General features: G+C 30.5%; 3 protein-coding genes across 4 annotated transcripts; 2 read left to right on the forward strand and 1 right to left on the reverse strand.

The window, feature by feature from the left end:
• Positions 1 to 1453: 1453 nt before the first annotated feature.
• LOC110624908 lies at positions 1454 to 5069 on the reverse strand. The gene is made up of 2 exons (XM_021770343.2): positions 4895 to 5069; positions 1454 to 3197 (listed from the first exon to the last, which is right to left on the reverse strand). Exon 2 carries the CDS (start codon positions 2892 to 2894, stop codon positions 1695 to 1697), a length of 1200 nt encoding a protein of 399 aa, XP_021626035.1. The 5' UTR covers positions 2895 to 3197; positions 4895 to 5069; the 3' UTR covers positions 1454 to 1694.
• Positions 5070 to 11948: 6879 nt separating this feature from the next.
• On the forward strand, positions 11949 to 19048 carry LOC110624823 (probable serine/threonine-protein kinase At1g09600). Of its 2 annotated transcripts, none has more exons than XM_021770169.2 (8): positions 11949 to 13548; positions 14946 to 15230; positions 15582 to 15899; positions 16594 to 16821; positions 16995 to 17095; positions 17431 to 17536; positions 17659 to 18138; positions 18421 to 19048. In XM_021770169.2, exons 1-8 carry the CDS (start codon positions 13147 to 13149, stop codon positions 18625 to 18627), a joined length of 2127 nt encoding a protein of 708 aa, XP_021625861.1. In that variant the 5' UTR covers positions 11949 to 13146; the 3' UTR covers positions 18628 to 19048. The 2 variants fall into 2 exon arrangements, with proteins under 2 accessions (XP_021625861.1, XP_043816720.1); XM_043960785.1 differs by having other exon boundaries at positions 14946 to 15050.
• A 958-nt stretch (positions 19049 to 20006) lies between these two features.
• LOC110624824 (glucuronoxylan 4-O-methyltransferase 1) lies at positions 20007 to 21777 on the forward strand. The gene has a single exon (XM_021770171.2). The coding sequence runs from the start codon at positions 20597 to 20599 to the stop codon at positions 21470 to 21472; it is 876 nt and encodes a 291-aa protein (XP_021625863.1). The 5' UTR covers positions 20007 to 20596; the 3' UTR covers positions 21473 to 21777.
• Positions 21778 to 22344: the final 567 nt, after the last annotated feature.

The raw sequence follows: 22344 nt of genomic DNA on the forward strand, positions 1-22344 counted from the left end.
GACTTTTCTACACTAATACTTTACTGAGATTGAGGGAATTGGAGAGAAAAAAAAAATTAATTTTTTTAAATTCTCTTTTTGGATAACTAATATAAGAGAGAAAAGAGGAAGAGAAATTGTTTCTCCTCCCCTTAAAATGAATCTAAAAACATTTCTTACCAATTTGATGGAAAATAGAAAGAAACAGAGAGAATTAAAATTATTTGTGTTGAAAATCCTATCTAAACAATGGGAAAGATATTAAATTTATATTGGTTTCTCTTCTCTTTATTTCTCCTCTTTAATTTTTCCCCACGATCAAAATTTGCTAAAGCAAAAAAGAAGGTTTGAGCATTCCAATGCCTGCAAGTACAAATATGCAATTCCTAAATAAAATAAAAAAAATTATTCAAATGAATTTTTACAAAATTATATAAAATTTTAATTTATTTTAAAATAATTCTTTTAAATAAAAAAATAAATTATTTCATTTTAAATAAGAAAATTAGTAAAAAAAAAAAAAACTAAATTCTTATAAAGGAAGGTAAACATGAACTCTCCAGCTTAATTGTAGGAAAATGTTCAAAGGAAAATATTCAAAGAAAGCTTATTTACACTAATAAAGCAGTGGGAAGAGACACCCACAGTCAGGTTACCGAAAATAGACTTTTTTCCTGCATAAAGCAGCAAAGAAAGGCAAGACAGCAAGTGCCTTAGAAATAGAATTGAGGAAGAAAGAAAAACTTTATCTCTCTATCGAAAAGAGAGGCCAATGTAAATAGAGTATCTCTGGCATTTTGAGGTTGTTTCTGCTGCACGAGAGGCAAAACGAGAATGTTGATAAAAGGCCGGGCGTACTGATCGAGTTTGATCATTCTTCCCTCATATTTGCAACTATTATTTCTCAAGATAACAAAATAGTCCCTTCATGAGGCGTTGTCCATTGTGCAGCAGCAAGCGAATTTCTCTTTTAACAAATTGGAAGCAACTATTAAGGAATGGCAAACACAAAGAAATGTTTATTAATTCCCGACTAGGAATGTAAGAAAAAAATTCCCAACTAGGACTGTAATGGCCGCTCAGATTACATTATTTGTAGAGAGGTTCATCACTGAAATTGAAATCCTTAAATGAGCTTATGCTTACCATTGTATTTCCATTCAGAGAATGACATGTTAAAATCATAAATATACAGTTCTTGCACCATGGGCATTTGCATGAAATTTACCATGGTTACCGTACTCTAGTTTCTACACGACTTCAAAGATGAAGCATAGCAGTAAAACCACCATAATGAGCTATTTATCCGTTCTTATTCTGCAAGTTCTGGTGAATTTACTCAGCACATCAGGTAAATATTCGATCCGGAAAAAAAATCTAGTAAATCCAGGTGGCTGAACTGTCACAGAGCAAAATATTAAACATCTTGACCAAATTAATATGCAGGACCAAATTCATCCATATTTACTCAACCTAATCATAATGTATTTGCTTTCATTAGAACAGAGATTCATGAGAAAATTAGGAATAAAGGTTACAGGAGGGAGGGTAAAAAAAGGGCTCATAAATTCATTAACCAAAACAACCATGACCATATCTAAAATTAGAAAAACAAACCATGAATAAAATTCTTATTGAAACTAACCCTTTACAATCAGTTTTTCTTTACCACAAAATTGATATTCACCAAGAGTACTTAGTTCCTTGCCCGCATTTTAGTATCCCTGTGCTTGCCTTGGCGGACGCATAGGCCAACCAAGTGGAGGGGATCCTGGTGGGGTTGCATCTTGACTAGGAGAGAAGAGACTTAGTTCCACAAATGGCCCAGTTGAAGCTCCATCCCTCTCATAAGTTCGAAAAGAAATGGATCCACGCTTGGTAGAGGCATCAGAGTTTCTCCCAGGGCTTAAACGACTGCTTTCTTCAAGATGACTTTGGTTAGCAATGAGAGACATAGTGTCATTGTGCTCATCAATAATTCTTCTCCTAGCCTCCACGTCTTGAAGATTCCCCAGGGCCAAAGAATCTGCAATTGGGCAGTACACGAGAATGCAAATACAAACCCCAGAACAACATACAAGGGCAAGAAAAGCTGAGAAAGCAAGAGCTTCAAACAGAATATGCTCTGGTTTAGATAAAACTGAAAGCCCAAGTAGAAGAACCCTTAATGGGAGAAAACTAGAAACAGAGAATATTAATGTGTAGACTCTCTTCTGCAATCCCTTGTTGATGACCAATTTCAATATCCGCCTTCCAAGCCAAAACAGGTAAACAGTTAGTATGGTGGCAAAAAGCCCTAGGAGGATGGTATTTAGTAAAGGGTAAGTGCAGAGGGCAATAACATCAGCAGCATTTTCTATCATAACTGTGCTTGTAAAATAATGGGGCAATTTTTGCAAGGAGCCTTTATTCTTGCGCAACTGTGGTCCAATTAGAATGATGAAGAGCTGAAGGGCAAAAATGGGAAGGCAATAAAGAAGAACATATCCTGCTGTTCTTCTGTTCCATTTTCGGCTTAGAATTCCTGTTTCCATATTCTGTAAGGGTGCACGAAGGAGAAAAACAAGGGTGAGGAATAGACAGGGTTCTGCAAAACCCATATTTGAGACAATGTAGCCTTTGCAAACAGTTTCCTGCCATTTCAAGTCTAGGGCATTCAACACTCTTCCGTCACGCCTCAATAAACTTAACCGTATAATCTCACCAAAACCCCACCAGATTACAAACAAAATGAATGTGATTCGGATAATCCAAGGACCACTAAAATAAGAGAGTTGAATGAGGCCTTGATTACGAATGCGAGAGCGGAAGTAAAATGAGTAGACAATGCAAAGCAAACCAAGAAGAACCAGTAGAGCAACTAGACAAATTGTAACCACACCGAGTGCATCGGTAGCAAATCTCGTCAGGGGCATTACCCGAAGCACAAATTCCACGCATGCTCTCTGCCAGCATGGATACAAGGAATCCTCCTCTGGTGCTGTATACACTTCCTTCCCAGGATTAATTTTGAATAAGAGTAGTCTCCAAAATAATACTGGAGTGTGGCTTGTCCAGGCTGAAAACTAACCAAACAAAGTCGTCCAGGGTAATCACACCTTCCCTTCAACTCCAGTAATGATAAACCCACACACATCAAATGGCAAAAAGCCAACTCCACTATGCACACTCCAAAACGATTTGCAGTCTAGCTTGAGTAAGTTATCCAAGCCAAACACCTATGGCACAAAAGAAAAAGGACATTAAACAAAAAGCCTAAATAATAATAGGTTAGGACAAATTGAACAAAACTTTATCAGATAGGTAAAGTTTTTTTTTGCAGAGGTATTAGGAAAGGCCACTGCATAGATAAACACAAGGCTTTACTCGAGCATATACGGGCAACAATGTAAGAGATTATACAAAACACGTTTTCATCTACAAATGCACCCAATTTAACTTCACCTTGCTAGTGCACGCAAAAAGTTATATCAACGCCATTACAAAGTTTGCCTATAGATTTATAAATCTACTTTATGCCATAAGAAAAACAGTTCATATACAAATAAACAAAAGGAACTATATTATTATTGATAAGAATTTCACAAGTAGCTACCTTAAGAGAAATTTATTAGAGTATTAAAGAGACCAACATGGTAAGAAATTTTAAGATTCTCTAAGTAAAAATTATATTATATATTTAGAAGTAAAGGAAATAAATGGTAACTGTTGTGTACATATCAAATATGGAAAGTGAACCATAACGTCATTTCCATAAGCACGCACAGTGAACAGTTAGGTTGACAAAAGATAAGGTCATTTGGAAAAACACCGCGTCAGTTTTACTACACGTGTACATTCATTATTTGCAGCATATGTAATGATCATAAGATAATTATAAAAGTAAAGCAACAATTTGTTGACATGCAGAAGCCGCCATGGTAACTAAATGCTTTTCAAATATTAGTGCACACGATGATGGCCCACATTACCAAAATTACACATTAAATACCCATGAACCAAAAAAGTATAAAACAGAATCAAGATGAATTCTAACAACGTTTACCAACTAGCAGACTACCAATTAGAGAAGGGTATTCTTGCAAATGAAAAGCAAAGCAGGTAATAACAATGAACTAATAATAAATCCCTTCTATTTGTTACATCACCATTGGAACAAATGCGCACGTCTAACACTTTCATATACAAAGAACAAAAAACATACAGATATATTTGTCAGATAAATCATTGATAGTTGGATAAATATCGCAGCTGCCAGGGTCCCAAAACAAAATGGCGAGGAAAGTAATAAAATGTCCCTTACTAAACAGCAGTTCCTACTTGATCAAACCAAAAAAAAATACATGTTCACATCCTAATTAGCTAAATAATCAGGATTTCATAAATTTACATAACGAAAAGATAAACAAATAAATTTGATAAGCGCCTTTCAAGCGTTCTGCTTTGTTCCATTTTCAGTAAAACTAAGACAAATCAAATGAAATGAAAAAAAAAGGCTGCATGATGAAAATTTCAGTTTCTTTGATTCTACTCTCCCTCCCTTTCTCAGCAACCAAACACACACCTAGTCCTCAAAGTAACCAATGCACAAATCACTATGCCGCATTAATCATTATACCAAATCTAGGCACTCAAATAACACAATGGACATAGAAATATCAAACAAAAAACAAATATACATGCAACATATTATTATCAACAAAAGAAAATTAGATGAATAAATAAACTAAAAGCTGCAAATATTAAATAAAAAACGTAAAATTGCCAACTTATAAACATGCACTGAAATACAATAGCGAGAAGAAGAAGGAAACAGCTAAAAGCAAAGTCACACCGCAGAAAAAAAAGGCAAAAACCTAAAATCGAATAATTAAGGGACGGAAATGAACGAAAAGCACATCAAACAAAAGCTTACAAAGCATATAATCTTGATCCGTTGAACGTCGATGTAGAATCCAAGAATCGCGAAACGAGATCAAAAACCCTAACCTCAACAGAGAGAGAAGAAAGAGAGAATGCGAGAGAGAAAAAAACAGAGAAGAGGGAAGGGAGAGAGAACGTAGTTAGGGGAATAGGTGAGTGGGACTTTGTTGGTGACAGGCTGTCTCCAGCTGTGAAGTCCGCACCTGTAGGGTGTAGGTTCGAATTTGAGACTTTGCTTTGGGTTTGCTCCGAACCTACGTGGCTGACCCCTGGCGGCGTTTACGGCGAGTCGTCTTTTTTTTTTTTTATTTAATTTTTTCAAGTAATAATACAAAAAGGAGTAATCTTGAGTGGTGTGTAACGCTCTAATGGAACGTATAGAAGGCTGAATTTTTAAATTTTATTTAAGAATTTTCAAAATTTTTATTTTAATTTATATATATATACAAGAATTTTAAAATATTAAATATTTTTATTATAATAAAATATTTAAAAAAATTAAAAACACTTCAGAAAATATCATCTCAATGTTATTCAAATTATTTTACTATTTAAATATTTTTAAATAATTATTGTAACATTATTATGACTTATTTTTAAAAAATATTTTTTTAATAACAACAATGCTAAAAAAATCTTTATTTTTTTAAAAAAATCCAGCTCAATTATTGATAAGATGAATAGACGTGTAATTTTTTAAAATTTCTCTTTTGATTTAAAAATAAAATAATTTTGAATTAACGTTTTAATCATAAAATCACAATCTCAAATAAAAACTTTAAAAACAAAATAAATAATTAGCTCCACAAATCCTAACGAGGGTATATTAGGTGAATATTTGATCAATTTAATTTAAAATTAAATTAAATTAAATAAATTAAAATTTAAAATTTAAATATTTATAAAAATTGAATTAAATTGATTTTAGTAAGAAATTAAATTAAATCAAATTGATACGATTTTATCGATTTAAATTTTTAATAAATTTTTTATTTTTTATATTTTATTTTTAATATTTTAAAATTTAATTAAAATATTTTAATTTTAATATAATATAATCTCTTTAAATTATTGAAAATAATATATTATTATCACTAATCGATTCAATTAAATTTTTTTAATTTTTTAAATTAAAATTGAACCGAATCGAAATAACTAAAATTTTAAAATTAAAAATTCAACTGAATTAAAATAAATAAAAAAATAAAATTAAACTTTTAAATTTATTCGATTCGATCAGTACTCACCCTAATTATTTGATCATTTAATAGGAAAAATACAACTAAAAGTAAAATTAGTTTTATTTTTTAAAATATTTAAGAATGCTTTATATATATATTATCTCCCATTCATAAATTTTATTTATTTTAATTTTTTAAATATATTAAAAATATAATTTTTATTATATAATATTATTTTATTAAAAATAAAATAAAATAAAATAGAATTGTAATAATTAATTTATATATTATTATAGTAAAAAAAATTGAATAATAATTTTAAAATAATTAAAATAAATAAATAAAAATTATGAAATGGATGGAGATGGAAAATATAATATTATTTTAATAATTAGAAATACAAGTATTTAAATCTTTGCCTTGCTGTATTATTCCAATATGATTGCTGGTGTATACTTTAGTTTCATCAGTTTGAGCAATGAAACAAAGTTACAGATAAATTAAGTTTTTATTTTATTCATGAAAAATAGTATACATATAAAAAAATTAAAAAAAATATTTTTTAATTATAAAATAAAAGATGTTATTTTATTTTTTAAAATGATAAAATCTAAAAAAAACTTTTCATTGAAAAAAAAATCATTTTTTTCTTAAAAATAATTTTATTTTTCGTTTGTCTTAAAAAATATTTTTCATGATCAGTTGTTGTGGAAACTCTGAGTACTGTTAGGCCATCGTTATTCGGTTTAAATTGAAAAAATCAATCGAATCGAATTTATTTAAAATTTTGATTCAGTTTTTTATATATTTCGATTCGATTCGATTTTTAATTTCAAAAATTTCGATTATTTCGATTTAATTTGATTTTAATAAAAAAATCAAAAAAATCGAATCGAACCGATTAGTGATAATAATATATTTTTTCAATAATATAGAAAAATTAAATAATATTAAGATTAAAATATTTTAATTAAATTTTAAAATATTAAAAATAAAGTGTAAAAAATAAAAAAAAAATATTAAAAATCAAAATCGATCAAACTGGTTCGGTTCGATTCAATTTCTGATCAAAATCGGTTTGGTTCGATTTTTATAAACACTAAAATTTCAGTTTTCTGTTTATTCAGTTCGGTTCGATTTTGAACCAAACCGACCGAATGTTCACCCCTAACTATAAATGAATGTTTTTCTAAATATTTTTGATAAAATAAATAGAATTTAAATTTAATTTTAAGAATTTTTTTAAGAAAGAAATTAATCGCAATGAGAAAATTAAATATATCAGTAAATAAAATATTTTTAATCGCTAAATTAAATCAAATTTGATAAACTTTTAAGAAGCAAATCACTATAATAAATTATTATAACTAATACAGAAAGAGTGATCTCAATATAGTCAAATTATTTATATTTCTAAAATAAATTGCAAAGTAAATCCATTATGATTTTGCATGATCTGTTTAAGTTTTGATAATATAATAATTTTCAATTTTATATGATAAAATTTTAATTTTTAAATTTATTATAATTATAGTTAATCATTAAAATAATATGTCCATCTAAATATAAAAGTCTTATAATTAAAATTTTTAATATTATATTTTTTTTAAATAAAAATCAAAACTTAAAAATATAGAATATAAAATTTATCGATTTTATTTGAATGTAATTACCACCGAACTAAGTTTATAAGTTCAAAATACTTAATTATAATCTACGCTTAAAATAATTTTAATTAAACTTAAATTAACATATGATTTATATAATGTATTATTTATTTATCGTTTTAAATATTAGTTAAATATATATAAGTAATTCTTTATTTTTAATTAATCATATACTTTCAAAATACTTAATTTTTATTATTTTAAATTTTAATTTAAATTCTCAAAATTTAACTAATTTTAAGTTAAAAATTTTTAAAATTTAAATTAGAAATTACAACAATATGAATAAAGCACTCATAGATTTAATTTATTAATAAGTGCATCTGAATAAATTTGAGAGATCTCAAGTTCTACTCTCTAATTTTTAATTTCTATTTAAAAATAAAAATAAAACAATATGAATAAAATATTTTTAGATTATATAATTAATAAGAATTGAATGATTACTTACTTAAATTTAACTGATGTTTAAAAAGTATAGATAAATAATATATAGCATATGAGCACTGGGTTAAATTCAATTAAAATTATTTTAAAAATTTACTATAATTATAAAAAAAATTTTGGATATAATTTTAAAGGTTTTTATTAAAATACCATTTCAAACAAAAAAAAAGTTTTTATTAAAATAGTAATTAAATATAAAATTTTAAATTTTCATGTTCAATTAGTTAAATTATCTTAAAAATTAGCGATGATTATAATAATTTTAAAAATTTAAATTTTTTTATTTAAAATTAAATTTTCTAATATAATTTCTTTTGAAATGGACTATTATAATTATAATTAAACATAAAATTTTAATTTTTTATTTGATTTAATAATCATACTTTTATTAATTAATATATTTAATTATAATTTAATAATAAAATATTATTTATAATTTTTATTAATTATATTAATTTTTTAGTCATTATTTATTGAAGTTATATTTACTATTTTTATAAATAAAAATTATTAATGTATATATATGTATTTAATTAGTAATACAAAATATAATATATTTTATTTTGTTATTATTAATTCGATTACGATTCGTATCCGATTAATTATTTTTCAGTGAATTTAATTTTTTAAAATTAATTTAATTTGATTTAAATTATAAGAGTCTATAAAATTTCAATTTAGTTAAGTGAATGAGAACCCATGTATAAGTCGCTGCACAATCACTCATAACTTTTTTTTGTAAAATTCTTATTTACAATAAAAGAATTTAAAAAATCTCATTATATTTAAAAATAAAATTATAAATAATTTTATGAAAATTTATCTAAATTTTTTTTTATACGAGAGGTAAAGATTTTTTTATAAGGAAGAACATTGAAGCACCCACATTCACATACGATCGCAACACCTACTCTAACATACGACTTCGTTTCACTGAATATGCCAAAACTCTACCAACTAAGCTGAGGCAAATTAATGTGATATAATAATTATCTAAAATAAATTATAAATAAAATAGAGTTACGTAATAAAAATATGATAAACTGATACGTAATCTCATTAAGTTTTGTATAAAGACTTATATACCTTTGAAGAGGTCGAATTTTCATATAAAATTATGATTGATGGGCACAATTTAGCAGATTCTTATTACACTTATAATTACGATATCAATTACCCACCGAATTTTTAAAAAATATTATAAATTATTTTATTTTTTTACCGTATAAAATCTAATTATTATAGAGATAAAAATATATAATTCTTATACAATTACTCTTAAATTTTGAGTGATTCATTATATTTGTCATTTTTTTTAATTTACTGATTTGAGCATCGTAAACACTTATCTTCTCATATTATCTTTTTTACAAATTAATCAATTATAATATAGTTTTATTTTAGACACATCAATTAATATCAATAAAATTTTAAAGCATGTAGAACTGGTATTTAAATATTTAATTGTATTTTATTAATATTTTGTTTGAAATTAAAAATTTTAATAGAATTTAATTTAATTTGATTTTTTTAACAACTCTTTTATTTGGAATGTAATAATTTAATAACTTAAAAATTTTCATTTTAAAATAAATTGAAATATTTTATAATTTTAAAAAAATATATTTAAAATATTTTTTTTCCGAAAAGAAAAAGGTATAAGAGAATAAAATCTATGTGCTGCATTTTAACATGTGTATTATATGAATAACTCTTTCAATATTTTATGGTCAACTAAATCTGCAAAGAGTTGATTTACAATTTTAGTAGATCCTAGTTTAATTTAAATATATAATATTTTAATTGATAATATTTATTTATTTTTTTTAAAAAGGAAAAGAATCGTATTATAACTTAAAACAAATTAGAAACAACAAATAAATCACAAACATCCGGAACTATTTTAAAAAAATAAGTGCTATTGTGAATTTGAGACACAACAGCGAGTGGATGAGCAATTATATCTATTTGTCAACTAATCTAAATAGTAAGAACTATAACTTTTAACTTATAATTTTTTAGGTACATTTTGTAAGGTGGGTCCCTCTATTTTTTATAATAAAATTTATTATTTATATTTTAAAATTTTATTAATTTACGATGAATCAAATTTACGTAAGTATTTTATCTTCTTAAGTAAGCAATATATTGCAGTCAACCATCTAGTCAAACTTGACAACACAATTATTTTATATATGGTATAAATAACTGTTACAGTATAAATATGGAATGCCAAGATATGGTTTACATATATTTTCCCTTTCATTGAATTTAAAATCGAGTAAAATTAAATAAATTAAAAATTAAAATTTTAATATTTATAGAATTATAAATAAATTAAATCGTTTGTGAGGTATTTGAGATTCAGTTCGATAAAAATTTGATTGAATTTAATTTAATTTTTAAACGATTTAAATTTGAACTTAACTTTTAGACTCGTTTGATAAACGAGTCAAATTTAAACTTTACAATATTCGACTTATTAAGATTCGTGAATAAACTCATAAGCAGTCTCACTTAAATTCTCTATATATTTTCATGAGCTAAATATAAATTTTTTAAAATTCAGCTATATATAGTTTAATTGCACTATTAAATTTATATATATTTGAATAATTAAGATTTAAAAGCTCATTTTTATAAGTTTACGAGCTAATTTATAAATATACTTATTTAACTAAAATTATTTTAATTTTAAACTTATTAATTTTATACTAAAATTGATTATATATGTAAATAAATTGAACTATTCCAAACTAAACTCTATTCGTTTAAACTCGTTTGCTAAAATAGCAAAATTTGAACATTTTAATACTTGACTCGAGTTCGAAATGAATAAAACTCAAATTCAGATTGAGTTTTAAAAAATTTTAACGAACCAAATTTGAGTTTTTCAAAGTTCGACTCGACTAAATTCCTTTACATCTCTAGATATTTGTAAAAACTAAATCAATTTTGATTAGAAAATTAAATTGAATTAAATTGATCTAGTTTGATTTAATTATATTCGATCAGTTTAAACTTTTAATAATTTATTTATTTTTAAAATTTTAAAATTTAATTGAATATTCTAACCTTATCTAATATCTCCATATTATTAAACATAATATACTATTATTATTAATTAATTTTATTCGATTTTTTTAATTAAAATCAAATTAAATTAAAATAATTAAAATTTTAAAATTAAAAATTAAATTAAATTAAAATAAATAAAAAATTAAATTAATTTTAATTCAATTAATTTTTTCAATTTAAATTAAATACGTATCGCTCCTAATATCCCTCCGAATATCCTCGGCTTTTGAAATTTTTCTATTTTTATCAATTCACTGCCAAGCTAATTTAAAATATTTAACGAGCCAGCGTAATATACATTTGATCTCATATGAAAACGAATTTAATAATTATTAAATTAAGCAATTATATTGAATTTATATAAAATTAATTAAAATAGAAATTATGAATTTACAAACTTATATATAAACGTTTAGTGTAATGGTAATGGTTATTTTTTATATGTATTTTATGTTAATATGTAAAAAAAATTAATTTAGAAGATATTTTAAATAATTTATTATAAATTTTTCTAAAATTAAGACTGGTTTGATGAATAAATGTAGCCAAGCTTAATGATTAAGAGTTTTTTTAAGCTACAAGCGAACTGCTCTTCCCTACTAATGGGTAATGGAATTTGGAGTTGTTGAGTAAAAAAGCAAGAGCTTGGATTGGCTGAGCCCATCCACCATTACCGACCATCTTCCACTTCAAAGCCCATGTCGTCTCCTCTACTCCAATTCCTGTCACTATCAGGCAGTATCTTCTGTGGGACTTCCCAGCTGCCACTCCTCATCCACGTGGAACACTTCACTTGTCACTCAATACACTGTCTCTATTCTCTTCTCCACCTTCTCTCTTTCTCTGGTAAAAATCTCCTTCATTTCCTTCATCCACAAGTTGCTTATGTTATGCATTTGTTCCTCAATTTCTGTAACAGATACATCACTTGACATTCCTTTTGTTTCTCTGATCTTGGAAGGAAACATCCCAGTTTCTCGCCCTTTTTTGTTCCCTTTTTTCTTGTCACTGTACAGAAACCAAAGAAAAGAAAAGAAAAAAGAAGCTAGTTAAAAGGGAAAAAAGAGAACAGATCAATTTGTCTTAATATAGACACAAAACAAATCTCTTGGGTAATCGCGTTTTTAGGAACTACCCAGATCCGGATTTCTCTCTCTCTACGTTGTTTCTGTTTCTTCTCTCTGTATCTGTCTCTCCTTTGTCTCATGACTCGCATTTGTTTATTCCAATCTTGAAAAGGTATTCTCTTTTTTCCTGGTTTGTTTTGAATTGGTCTTGTTGAGTTGCTGACCAACTTCATTTCTCTTGTGGCCTTCAGCAGAATTTACCAACTGAAAATTTGCTCCTAAAACGCTAGCTTAATGCGTTATTCATTCTAGTTTGTCCCGCATTTTAGAGTTTTTGATTTGGTTTTGTTTTTATAATCTGATTTATCTGTCTTTCCATTTGATATATCTTCATCATTGGGGATCTGGGTTCTTGTTAATTTAGCCAACAGCCATTTTTTTTTTGTTGTTACCATTTGATTATGTTGTTTTTGTCAGTGTTCTTTAATTTGGGGATCTGGGTTCTGGTAAATTCTCAAAAGAGGTTTCTGGGATAGATTCATTGTTTGATTTCTACCTATCTTGTTAGCTTGTCATCATTGATTTTCTTTGTTTGGAGATTGGTACTTTTGTTTTTAAATCTAACATTATGCATTACAAAAGTCAAGAATTGGAACATTCAAGTAGAGCAATGATGGATTGGAGATAAAGTGGGAGAAGATAGCAACATTTTTATCTATGATTTTTGTAGTTTAGCACTTGAAAGAACTGAGGCAATTAATATCAGCCATCCTCTTGAGACTAAGAGGACTGTGGATTAGAATTATGGGCTGCATTTGCTCGAAAGGCAGTCGAGCAAATGACTATGTAGAAAACAATGCCCCAAGAAAAGAAACAACTAAATCTAGCAAACGTACAGTCTCTTCTTCCAAAAGAGATGAAGCTGTAGTAGAGGTGGATGGCAGTGTCAATGATGCCACTGCAAGCCTTATATCAAACCAACCGAGAAATAACAATGGGGGCTCTACTTCTGTATCATCTGACGAGGATCAGAAAAAATCTGCAGAGGCTGGTGCTCAGAAAGTAACTAGGCTATTGAGTTTGCCCAATGGGGAAAAAGGAGCACAAGTTGTTGCTGGTTGGCCTTCTTGGTTGACTTCTGTGGCTGGAGAAGCCATCAACGGATGGGTGCCTCGAAGGGCTGATTCATTTGAGAAGTTGGATAAGGTCAGTTTGCTGCATGAATCTTTGATCGCATATTCATGGTGTTTTTTATTTATGTATTTTTTATTTTAAAGTCAGTGGTAGTGCTTTGCATAAAGAGCCATAATTTGCTTGTCAATGCTGAAACTAGAACCAACCTTTACCTTTTTGGGCTTCTATTGAATCACGAAATAGGTTTGATTATCCGTTATTTTGATATAATATTATCATTCATCCTAAGAATGACGACTTTGTTTATAATTCAGTTGTCGGTCGCAATTTGCTACTATATCTGCATGGACATTTTGTTTCCTTTGGAACTGTAATTTCATTATGCATTTGTCTGCCCTTAATTACTTGAATATTCTTTTGAGTGGAAGAGTTTTTTATTTTCTTCTGTAAGTTATATCCTTTGGAAGATGGTTTCTTCACTAATGAAGAAAGCTTGTGTATATGTTGACCAACGTAGAAGGTTCTTAGGTTCTTAATTAGGAGGATTTAAATTTTGGAATCCTAATTATGATTGATTTAAGAGATTTTATTCTTATTGCGAATAATCCTAATTTAGTAAATGCTCAAATCTTGCAAAGATTAATTCAATTGGAATAGAATAAAAAATTCCTCCCAAAATTCTATATGGTATCAGAGCCTCTCCCACCGATCCCTCCAGTGTGGTCCTAGGCGTGAGGAATTATATTGAATCGCACGTTGGTTTGAAAAAGGTAATATGCCCCTTGTATGGGGCATGAGTAATTTTCCCCTTGAGTTAGCTTTTGGGTCATGACAGAATGAAGCTGCCATGAATATGGCTCATAATTCGGTAATCTAGTTTAACATGACCGAACGAAGCACATATAACCGAACGAAGCACACAAAGATTAATCGACACTTTAAGAAAAGTTAATAAATGGTGACTTGAGATTAGATTATGTGACTTTTGCTAGTTGATGGGTTTACCAAAGGTCACACCTGCACCAACTTGAGGGGGTGTTGACCAACATAGAAGGTTCTTAATTAACTAGGAGGTTCTTAATTAGGAGATTCAAATCTTGGGATCCTAGTCAGACTTGACCTAAAAGATTTTATTCTCATTGTAAATATTCATAATTTAGGTTGATTTTTTGTGTATAAATATTCAAATGTTTTAAAGATCAATTCAATTGGAATAGAATAAAAAATTCCTTCAAAAATTCTTCAGTATTTATTGAAGTTCTTGAACTAAAAATGAAAAGGCTATGCAAGAAAAGGGAAAAACTGAACCAGTTTTCAGTTGACAGCTATGCTTGTTCTGGTATCTATTTGTTTTCATTTGGTTTGAACTTAGAGATTCACTGCAAATTAAGGTGAATTGTACATGAGATGCTGATGCTTGATTTTTAGAAAACCTCCTTTTGAACTAAACTTCCTTGAAATTGATGCAGGTTGGACAAGGAACTTACAGTAGTGTGTACAAAGCCCGTGATCTTGACACAAATAAAATTGTTGCATTGAAGAAGGTCCGGTTTGCTAACATGGATCCTGATAGTGTACGTTTTATGGCAAGAGAAATCATAATATTGCGTAGGCTTGATCACCCGAATGTCATGAAACTTGAAGGAATAATTACTTCGAAGATGTCTGGTAGTTTATACCTTATATTTGAATACATGGAGCATGATCTTGCAGGGCTTTTGGCTACTCCAGGGGTTAAGTTCACTGAACCACAGGTCCTTGTTCTTTCCCAGTTGACATCCGTTGCAAGATTATTTGATTAAAGGGTAGCATCCTGGTGGATTTAACACATGTTTTTAACAATAAACTTTAAAATAAGATTTCTTTCCTTGATCTCTGGATCTGCCTTCTATGAGTCTGAGATCAACTTCAAGACACTCTGCATGAAAATGGAATAATGATTTCATAATGTGTGTTGCTTTTCTATGATGCATCTCATTCAATGATAGTTCCTCCCCTCACCCCTCGATTTCTTTGTTGTTATTGTTGATTAAAATATCTAAACATTTCCATCCGATTATTTCTGTCAAAATATTCTTAAGGGAGTTGATACTTTTATTATGCAGATTAAATGTTATATGCAACAACTACTTCGTGGACTTGAACACTGCCACAGTCGTGGAGTCTTGCACCGTGACATCAAAGGGTCAAATCTATTGCTTGATCTAAATGGCAATCTCAAGATTGGTGATTTTGGGCTGGCAACCTTTTTCTGTACCCCTCAGAAGCAGCCTCTAACAAGTCGTGTAGTAACATTGTGGTACAGGCCTCCTGAGCTCCTGCTTGGTGCCACAAGTTATGGGGTTTCTGTGGATCTTTGGAGTACTGGTTGCATTCTTGCAGAAATGTTTGCTGGGAGGCCTATTATGCCTGGAAGAACGGAGGTACTTCTATCATTTACCTAGGGTTGTAAGAAATTGTTGATATTGAATCTACTAATAAATATATATGATCTTCTTATCCAAAATGACGAATTTAACTGTCCATATTTTACAAATGTGTTTGTCTATGCATTATGGAAGTATTTCATTTAGAGCAGGGTCACTGCTGTTAAGTTTACACCAAAATGAACAAACTGAATATTTGCTGGATCTTTTTCAGCAGACCTGCAGGCCAAAAGATTATCATCCAGGGCTAATTGTTTGGACTTCTTGCACTTAATGGTTAAGACACTCATGGTTTCTGCAGGGATGTATAAACTCTTAACTTAACAACTGTTTTATTGGTGGTTTATGTGACATATAAATACATAACAGAAATAATGTGTTAGATATGTTCTAGTTGCTATTTGTTGGCCAAACAATGTTATGATTATAGCCAGTGGAACATTAGTGGTGCAAATCAGATGAAAAACTTGTTTCTGTTGACCTTTTCTTTACCCTACGTGTTTCAATAGATTTGCCTTATGGTTGTTGCGCGCAAATTTTACCTGTATAATTGATTTTGAGCCTGCCGATTTTATGAATTCGATTTGTTTTTAAGTATTACCTGTGCTGATCTTTTGGCAAAACTGAGTTGAGTGGGTGTTTTAGGTTAGATTGCATATCAAGATCTTATTGTAAAATCTATCATTTCTAGGTGGAGCAACTGCATAAAATCTTCAAACTTTGTGGCTCACCATCTGAAGAGTATTGGAAGAGATCAAAACTACCACATGCAACCATTTTTAAACCTCAACAACCTTATAAACGGTGTGTTGCTGATGCGTACAAGGACTTTCCTTCATCTGCTTTGGCCCTTTTGGATGTCCTCCTTGCAATAGAACCCGAGGACCGTGGAACAGCTGTTTCAGCACTTGACAGTGAGGTAAATCTGACCTGAATTTACTGTTTAGTGGCTAGCTAACAGTAAATGCTTATCTTGCTTCTTATATTCCACCATTTTTTTAGAGATTCTTATGCTACTGCTGCTAACCTTGCTTATTATTCCACCCCGCTTGTTTAAAGTTATTTTATTTGAATTTCATTTTCCTTCTCCAGTTCTTCACAACAAACCCCCTTCCCTGTGATCCTTCAAGTTTGCCCAAGTACCCACCAAGCAAGGATTTTGATATGAAAGCTCGGGATAATGATGCTAGAAGGTAAGCAGTTAACCATTTTATCATTTTCTTTTTTGCCTTGCCTCTCCTTTTGATAAGATCCGAAATCAGCCATGCTGTTAAAAACTAAATAACAGTTAAATCTGCTCCTTTTTCTTTTTATTATCAAAATAATATTTGTTTCGTAATTCTTTTGAGTGCAATGACTATTGTGTTATAGATTACTATTAGGATTGTCTTCAGATTTCAGGTGGTTTGATTCCAGTGTATGCTTCCCTTCTTAATTTAAAGAAGGAAAAGTAGGAAAAATATAACAAGGTACCTTGAGAACTTGTAATTGCCTCAATATATGACGCATGTTTATAATTTGGCATTAGGCGTAGAGGAGGTAAAGGACGTGCACATGAAACAACTAAAAAGAATGGAGGATCTAGAGCTGTTCCAGCACCAGATGCCAATGCAGAGTTGCCAGCATCAATACAGGTAATTGAGCCCTTGCAAGTTCATGATTTTTTTTTTTTGCCATATTCTTAATCTTTATGAAGAAATTGTTTAAAAAAAGAGTTATCTAGTTCATGAACTATCTTCTTTTGATACCAATACAGAAGCGAAAAGGGCAGTCGAATCCTAAAAGCATCAGTGAACAGTACAATCCCCAACAAGGTGGTGGTTCCGACTTACCTGTTGAGCCTCCTGAAGGAACAGCAAAACATGTTTACCCACATTCAGGGCAGTCAATCCATCATCCTATGAACAATGGATCGGGCAGTTTGAATGTTAATGAAAATGAGACGCCTGGAGCTCCCAGCCAATCATTTGTTTCTCCTAAGAATACTGGAGACTTGAGAACTCAGAGATCTTTTGTTCAACGGGGAGCAGCTCAGTTGTCCAGATTTTCTAATTCTGTTGCAGTTAGAGGCATTTCGCAATTAGACAATGGCAGTGCAACTACAGCGAATCCACACTGGCCAGAAGATCGTTTTGATCCACGATATACCCATCTGGATGATTCCTCCCACCATTTACTGAGTAGGCCAAAGTTCTCAAACAAGGATGGTCGACCATCTGGTTTGGAGTCTGCAAGGGTAAAGAACTTACTAAAATAGTACCTGTGTGCTTAAATCTTACGCGCTTGTTCTCAGCACTGTTGTTTCGTTCTGTTGAAGTTGAAAAAAAGACTGCAATGGCCTGACTTCTGATACCACTTGATTTTGAAACTACATTTGTGAATTCAGTTTCAGATCACATACATAAAATCCGCCTAATCACAAACTACGCACTTCAAAAACTAACAATTTTTGCAACTTTTGTGAACAGCTACAATTTGCTCTTCCTTTGATCACTTCTGCATTTGCTTGTCACCTCAGGTTTACTTTCAAAAGAAAGGTCGGATGCATTACTCTGGACCACTGATGGCTGCAGGAGGAAATGTTGAGGACATGCTCAAAGAGCACGAGAAACAAATTCGGGAAGCCGTCCGCAAAGCTCGTACAGACAAGACCAAGACCAATAAGGACTACAGTGAAGTTGGTCAAACAGAATCACTACTATACTATGGAAAAAGTGGCAGGTGATCGCTGGAGTTGAAAGATGCATCCTTTATTGAATCTCCAGTGCAGCACTTGCAGCAATTTCAGGTATTCCTTTTTGGAGTCTGACAAATCTCACCACTGCACAAGACTCGGCAGTAATGAGCTTCTGTGAGGATCACCCCATCAGATAGCTATCTGTCATCACAATGAGGTCCAAAATTTAAAAATGCTGTAGATAATTCAAAAATGTGATTAGTTGGAAAGCCAATTGAAACCACCACCATAGTGTTAGTGTAAGATGGTGTTTCATATGATGCCGGCAAATTATTCGACTCCAAAGAGAAAGAATCTCTCTTTGCCTTTTTGCGTTTTTCAGCTTTGAAGTTTTATTTTGTACAGTTGAAATCTGTTTGTTGTTTTCTTCTTCCAATAAATCCTCATTCAGTGTACAAGGTTATAACAATTCCAATTGCTCACTTCACTCAAACCATTGCTCTAGGCAGCTGCTCACTCCATATGCACCATTGCAGCTTCTTCTTCTTCTTCTTCTTCCATATTAATAAGGACAGGACCATCAAGAACACACACTCGCTTACAGAGAGAGAGAGCATAGTAGATGATAATTTTATTTATTAATGAATATTGCTATATTTCACGAAACAGAAATAAGTTTTTACAAATAAATTAGACAAGGAAAATTGAGGGTGATGACCGTCGGACTTCACGTTTATGGGTAGTAGGAGGCTAGGTCTGCGAAGGCTATCCCAGTCCAAAACCCAAGAAACTTTATTGTCGGGCCGGTCCGACTCTTTCGGTTCAGACATAGTCTCAGAGAGCAGACCGGGTCACTCACAAGTCCAGGTACTCCAACCATGAGCTCAGTCTAATGACGTGACATGAGGAAGGACAACAGGTCTGGTTATCTCGCAACTCTGCTTGTATGCGCACTGGGAGGAATTAAATGGTTATTTAGCATGGAAAGGACGTCTGACACTATTCGTATGTACAGACCTGTTCAACAGAGACATGTGATACTGTAGCAGAGAGGCCATTAGGCATCGCTAGCAGACAAAGGAAAAAATAATAAGAAGGGGAGGGATATATTCCTCTATTTTCTGGATCTCAGAACATCAGAGGGTGACTGACAATAAATTCAAATATTATTTGAATTTTTTTTTCAAATTTGCATCTTTATATTTTGTAATCATTTCAAAAAAAAAAAGCTCATTTATTTATTTATTATAATTATAATTTTTGAGCATCCTTAATTTCTATTTGGTAAAACTCTAGAAATTTTGTGCCAAAAACAAGAGATGCTTTCTGAGTTCCTCAAGTAATTACTTGTTCATCATGAGTTATGACTTATTATTTAGTAATTATCACACTACCCCAGATTATCCATCATTTGCTATAATATTTCAACTTAAAATAAAGGGAGGGATTAAAAAAAATACAACTATATTTTATTTTATCTTCATAAGTATTCTATTATTTTTTGAAATTTTCAGCTATGATCACATCCTTTTCATCACCTTAACCATAAACAAAAGCAAACTTAGCAAAGTGGACAAAAAGAGGATAAGCGTGTCAACTTCTCTAAATCCATATAACACCAGCCATGAAACAAGAAATAAAAGCAATTCAACTCAATGAACAAATCAAATGCAGATAGTCTACAACACTCTACCAAACTTGTAGATCTACCAACCATTATTTTGCTTCCTCCAAAAACTAAGAAGCTATCTAGTCTTCATCAATCACCCAATGTTTCTTCCCTTCATGTCTAAGCATCAACAAACAATTGCACTAACCTTCTATTCTCTACATCTCAGCTTCCCCCCTTCTCTTCTTTCAACTCAAACCCACCAAAATATAAACTAAATTTCACCTTCAAAATCCCAACTCCAATCTCCATTTCTAACATTTCAATCCCAAGAAGAGCAAAAGATCACATTTTGAGGTATCTTCTAATTTCTCCCAAACAGCAACCCAAGAGGACCCAGAAAAAAAAATGAGGCCTAAAAGCCAACCAATCCCCATCCTTAAGCTTCTCCTCTTTGGTGTCTTTCTTGCTTTCTTTCTGCTATTTTTGTTAAGATCAAACATATCTTCTTCCAAAGAAAACCCATCTCCTGTTTCAAGAACCTTTCAATCCAAAACCCCAAACCATGAGGAAGCAAATGCAACAAATTGCTCCCCAACTAGCGGAAAGATCCCACGGTCACTAGCTCAAGCTCTCATCCATTACACAACCTCAACCATTACCCCACAACAAACACTCAAAGAAATCTCAGTAACAGCAAAAATTTTAGAGAAGAAATCTCCCTGCAACTTCTTGGTTTTTGGGCTTGGTCATGACAGTCTTATGTGGAGTTCACTTAACTATGGAGGAAGAACAATCTTCCTTGAAGAAGATGAGGCATGGATTTCACAAATTAGGAGAAGGTTCCCCATGTTAGAGTCCTATCATGTGACCTATGATAGTAAAGTGAACCAAGCAAATAATCTCATGGAGGTAGGCAGGGGACCTGAGTGCACAGCAATTAGTGATCCCAAATTCTCTATGTGCCAACTTGCTTTGAAAGGCTTGCCTAGTGAAGTTTATGAGATAAAATGGGATTTAATCATGGTTGATGCACCAACAGGTTACTATGAAGAGGCACCAGGAAGAATGACTGCTATATATACTGCAGGAATGATGGCTAGGAACAAGGAAGAGGGAGAAGAAACTGAGGTGTTTGTGCATGATGTGAATAGGGAAGTTGAAGAAACATTTTCTAAGGTATTTCTTTGTGAAGGATATATGAAGAAACAAGAAGGAAGATTAAGGCACTTCACAATTCCTAGCCACAGGGGTGCCTTGGAGAGGCCCTTTTGCCCTGAGTAGATTTCCGTTTGTCTTCATATATTTTCTCTTGTTATTGCCTTCCTTTTTTTCTCTGCCATTTTTGTCCATTTTTAAAGAAATTAACTTGGTTTCATTTTGGCACAACTATGGCTTGTGAGTTATGAGTGGATGCTATGGCCAATGGGATTGAGCAACTATGATGTGATCAACCAAGATTTGGAGATTTCCAAGTTGTGTCGACCCAAAAAATGGAAAAAAAAAATCATCCTTTTTTTGACTTGACAGTCTCTTTTTGTTAGCTCTATAAAATTTTTGTTTCAATATAGCTAGAAAATTCCTTATTATGATCTGTTCTAACAAGCACACATAAATAAGACATACACATTAACTTAATTATAGTATATAGCGAAAAAACCAACACAAGATACATGAGGTTTACGTAGTTTAAGTACACCATAAAGCACGAGATTAAAATTTCAGACTGAACCATGAAAATAAATATATCCAAATTATGGGCGAGCACTTTTTGGTTTAAAATTACAAACCGAATCAAACTGTTCGGTTATTTGATTTGTCCAATTTGGTTCGATTAGTATTTTCATAGAATTTCAGTTTTGGATTCGATTTAGTTAATTAATCAAAATCAAATGAAAGAATCAAACTGAATGACTATATATCTAAATTTTAAGTCCCATAAATAAGATAACCCTTAGGTGAACTACCAATGAAGCTTGCGAAACACGCTCAGGTTGCTTATTTTTTACCACAAAAATCAATTTTTTTGTTTTATTTTTAATTTCACCAACTTATTAGTCTTATGAATCTTGAAAACCTATTAAGAAATTTTCATTTTTTATTCAAAATTTTCGGTTAATTAAACCTATGAGTATTAATAATTATATTCAGAATAG

Source organism: Manihot esculenta, chromosome 10 (genome assembly GCF_001659605.2).
Source record: "Manihot esculenta cultivar AM560-2 chromosome 10, M.esculenta_v8, whole genome shotgun sequence".
NCBI lineage: Eukaryota > Viridiplantae > Streptophyta > Magnoliopsida > Malpighiales > Euphorbiaceae > Manihot > Manihot esculenta.

Excerpts from the sequence above, each read along its gene's own strand:
- LOC110624824 (XM_021770171.2), top strand. The coding sequence starts at position 20,597 with ATGAGGCCTAAAAGCCAACCAATCCCCATCCTTAAGCTTCTCCTCTTT.
- LOC110624823 (XM_021770169.2), top strand. The coding sequence starts at position 13,147 with ATGGGCTGCATTTGCTCGAAAGGCAGTCGAGCAAATGACTATGTAGAA. Across the intron at positions 15,231-15,581 it reads TTAAGTTCACTGAACCACAG|ATTAAATGTTATATGCAACA; the intron begins GTCCTTGTTCTT and ends TTTATTATGCAG. Across the intron at positions 17,096-17,430 it reads CGGGATAATGATGCTAGAAG|GCGTAGAGGAGGTAAAGGAC; the intron begins GTAAGCAGTTAA and ends ATTTGGCATTAG.
- LOC110624908 (XM_021770343.2), bottom strand. The coding sequence starts at position 2,894 with ATGCCCCTGACGAGATTTGCTACCGATGCACTCGGTGTGGTTACAATT.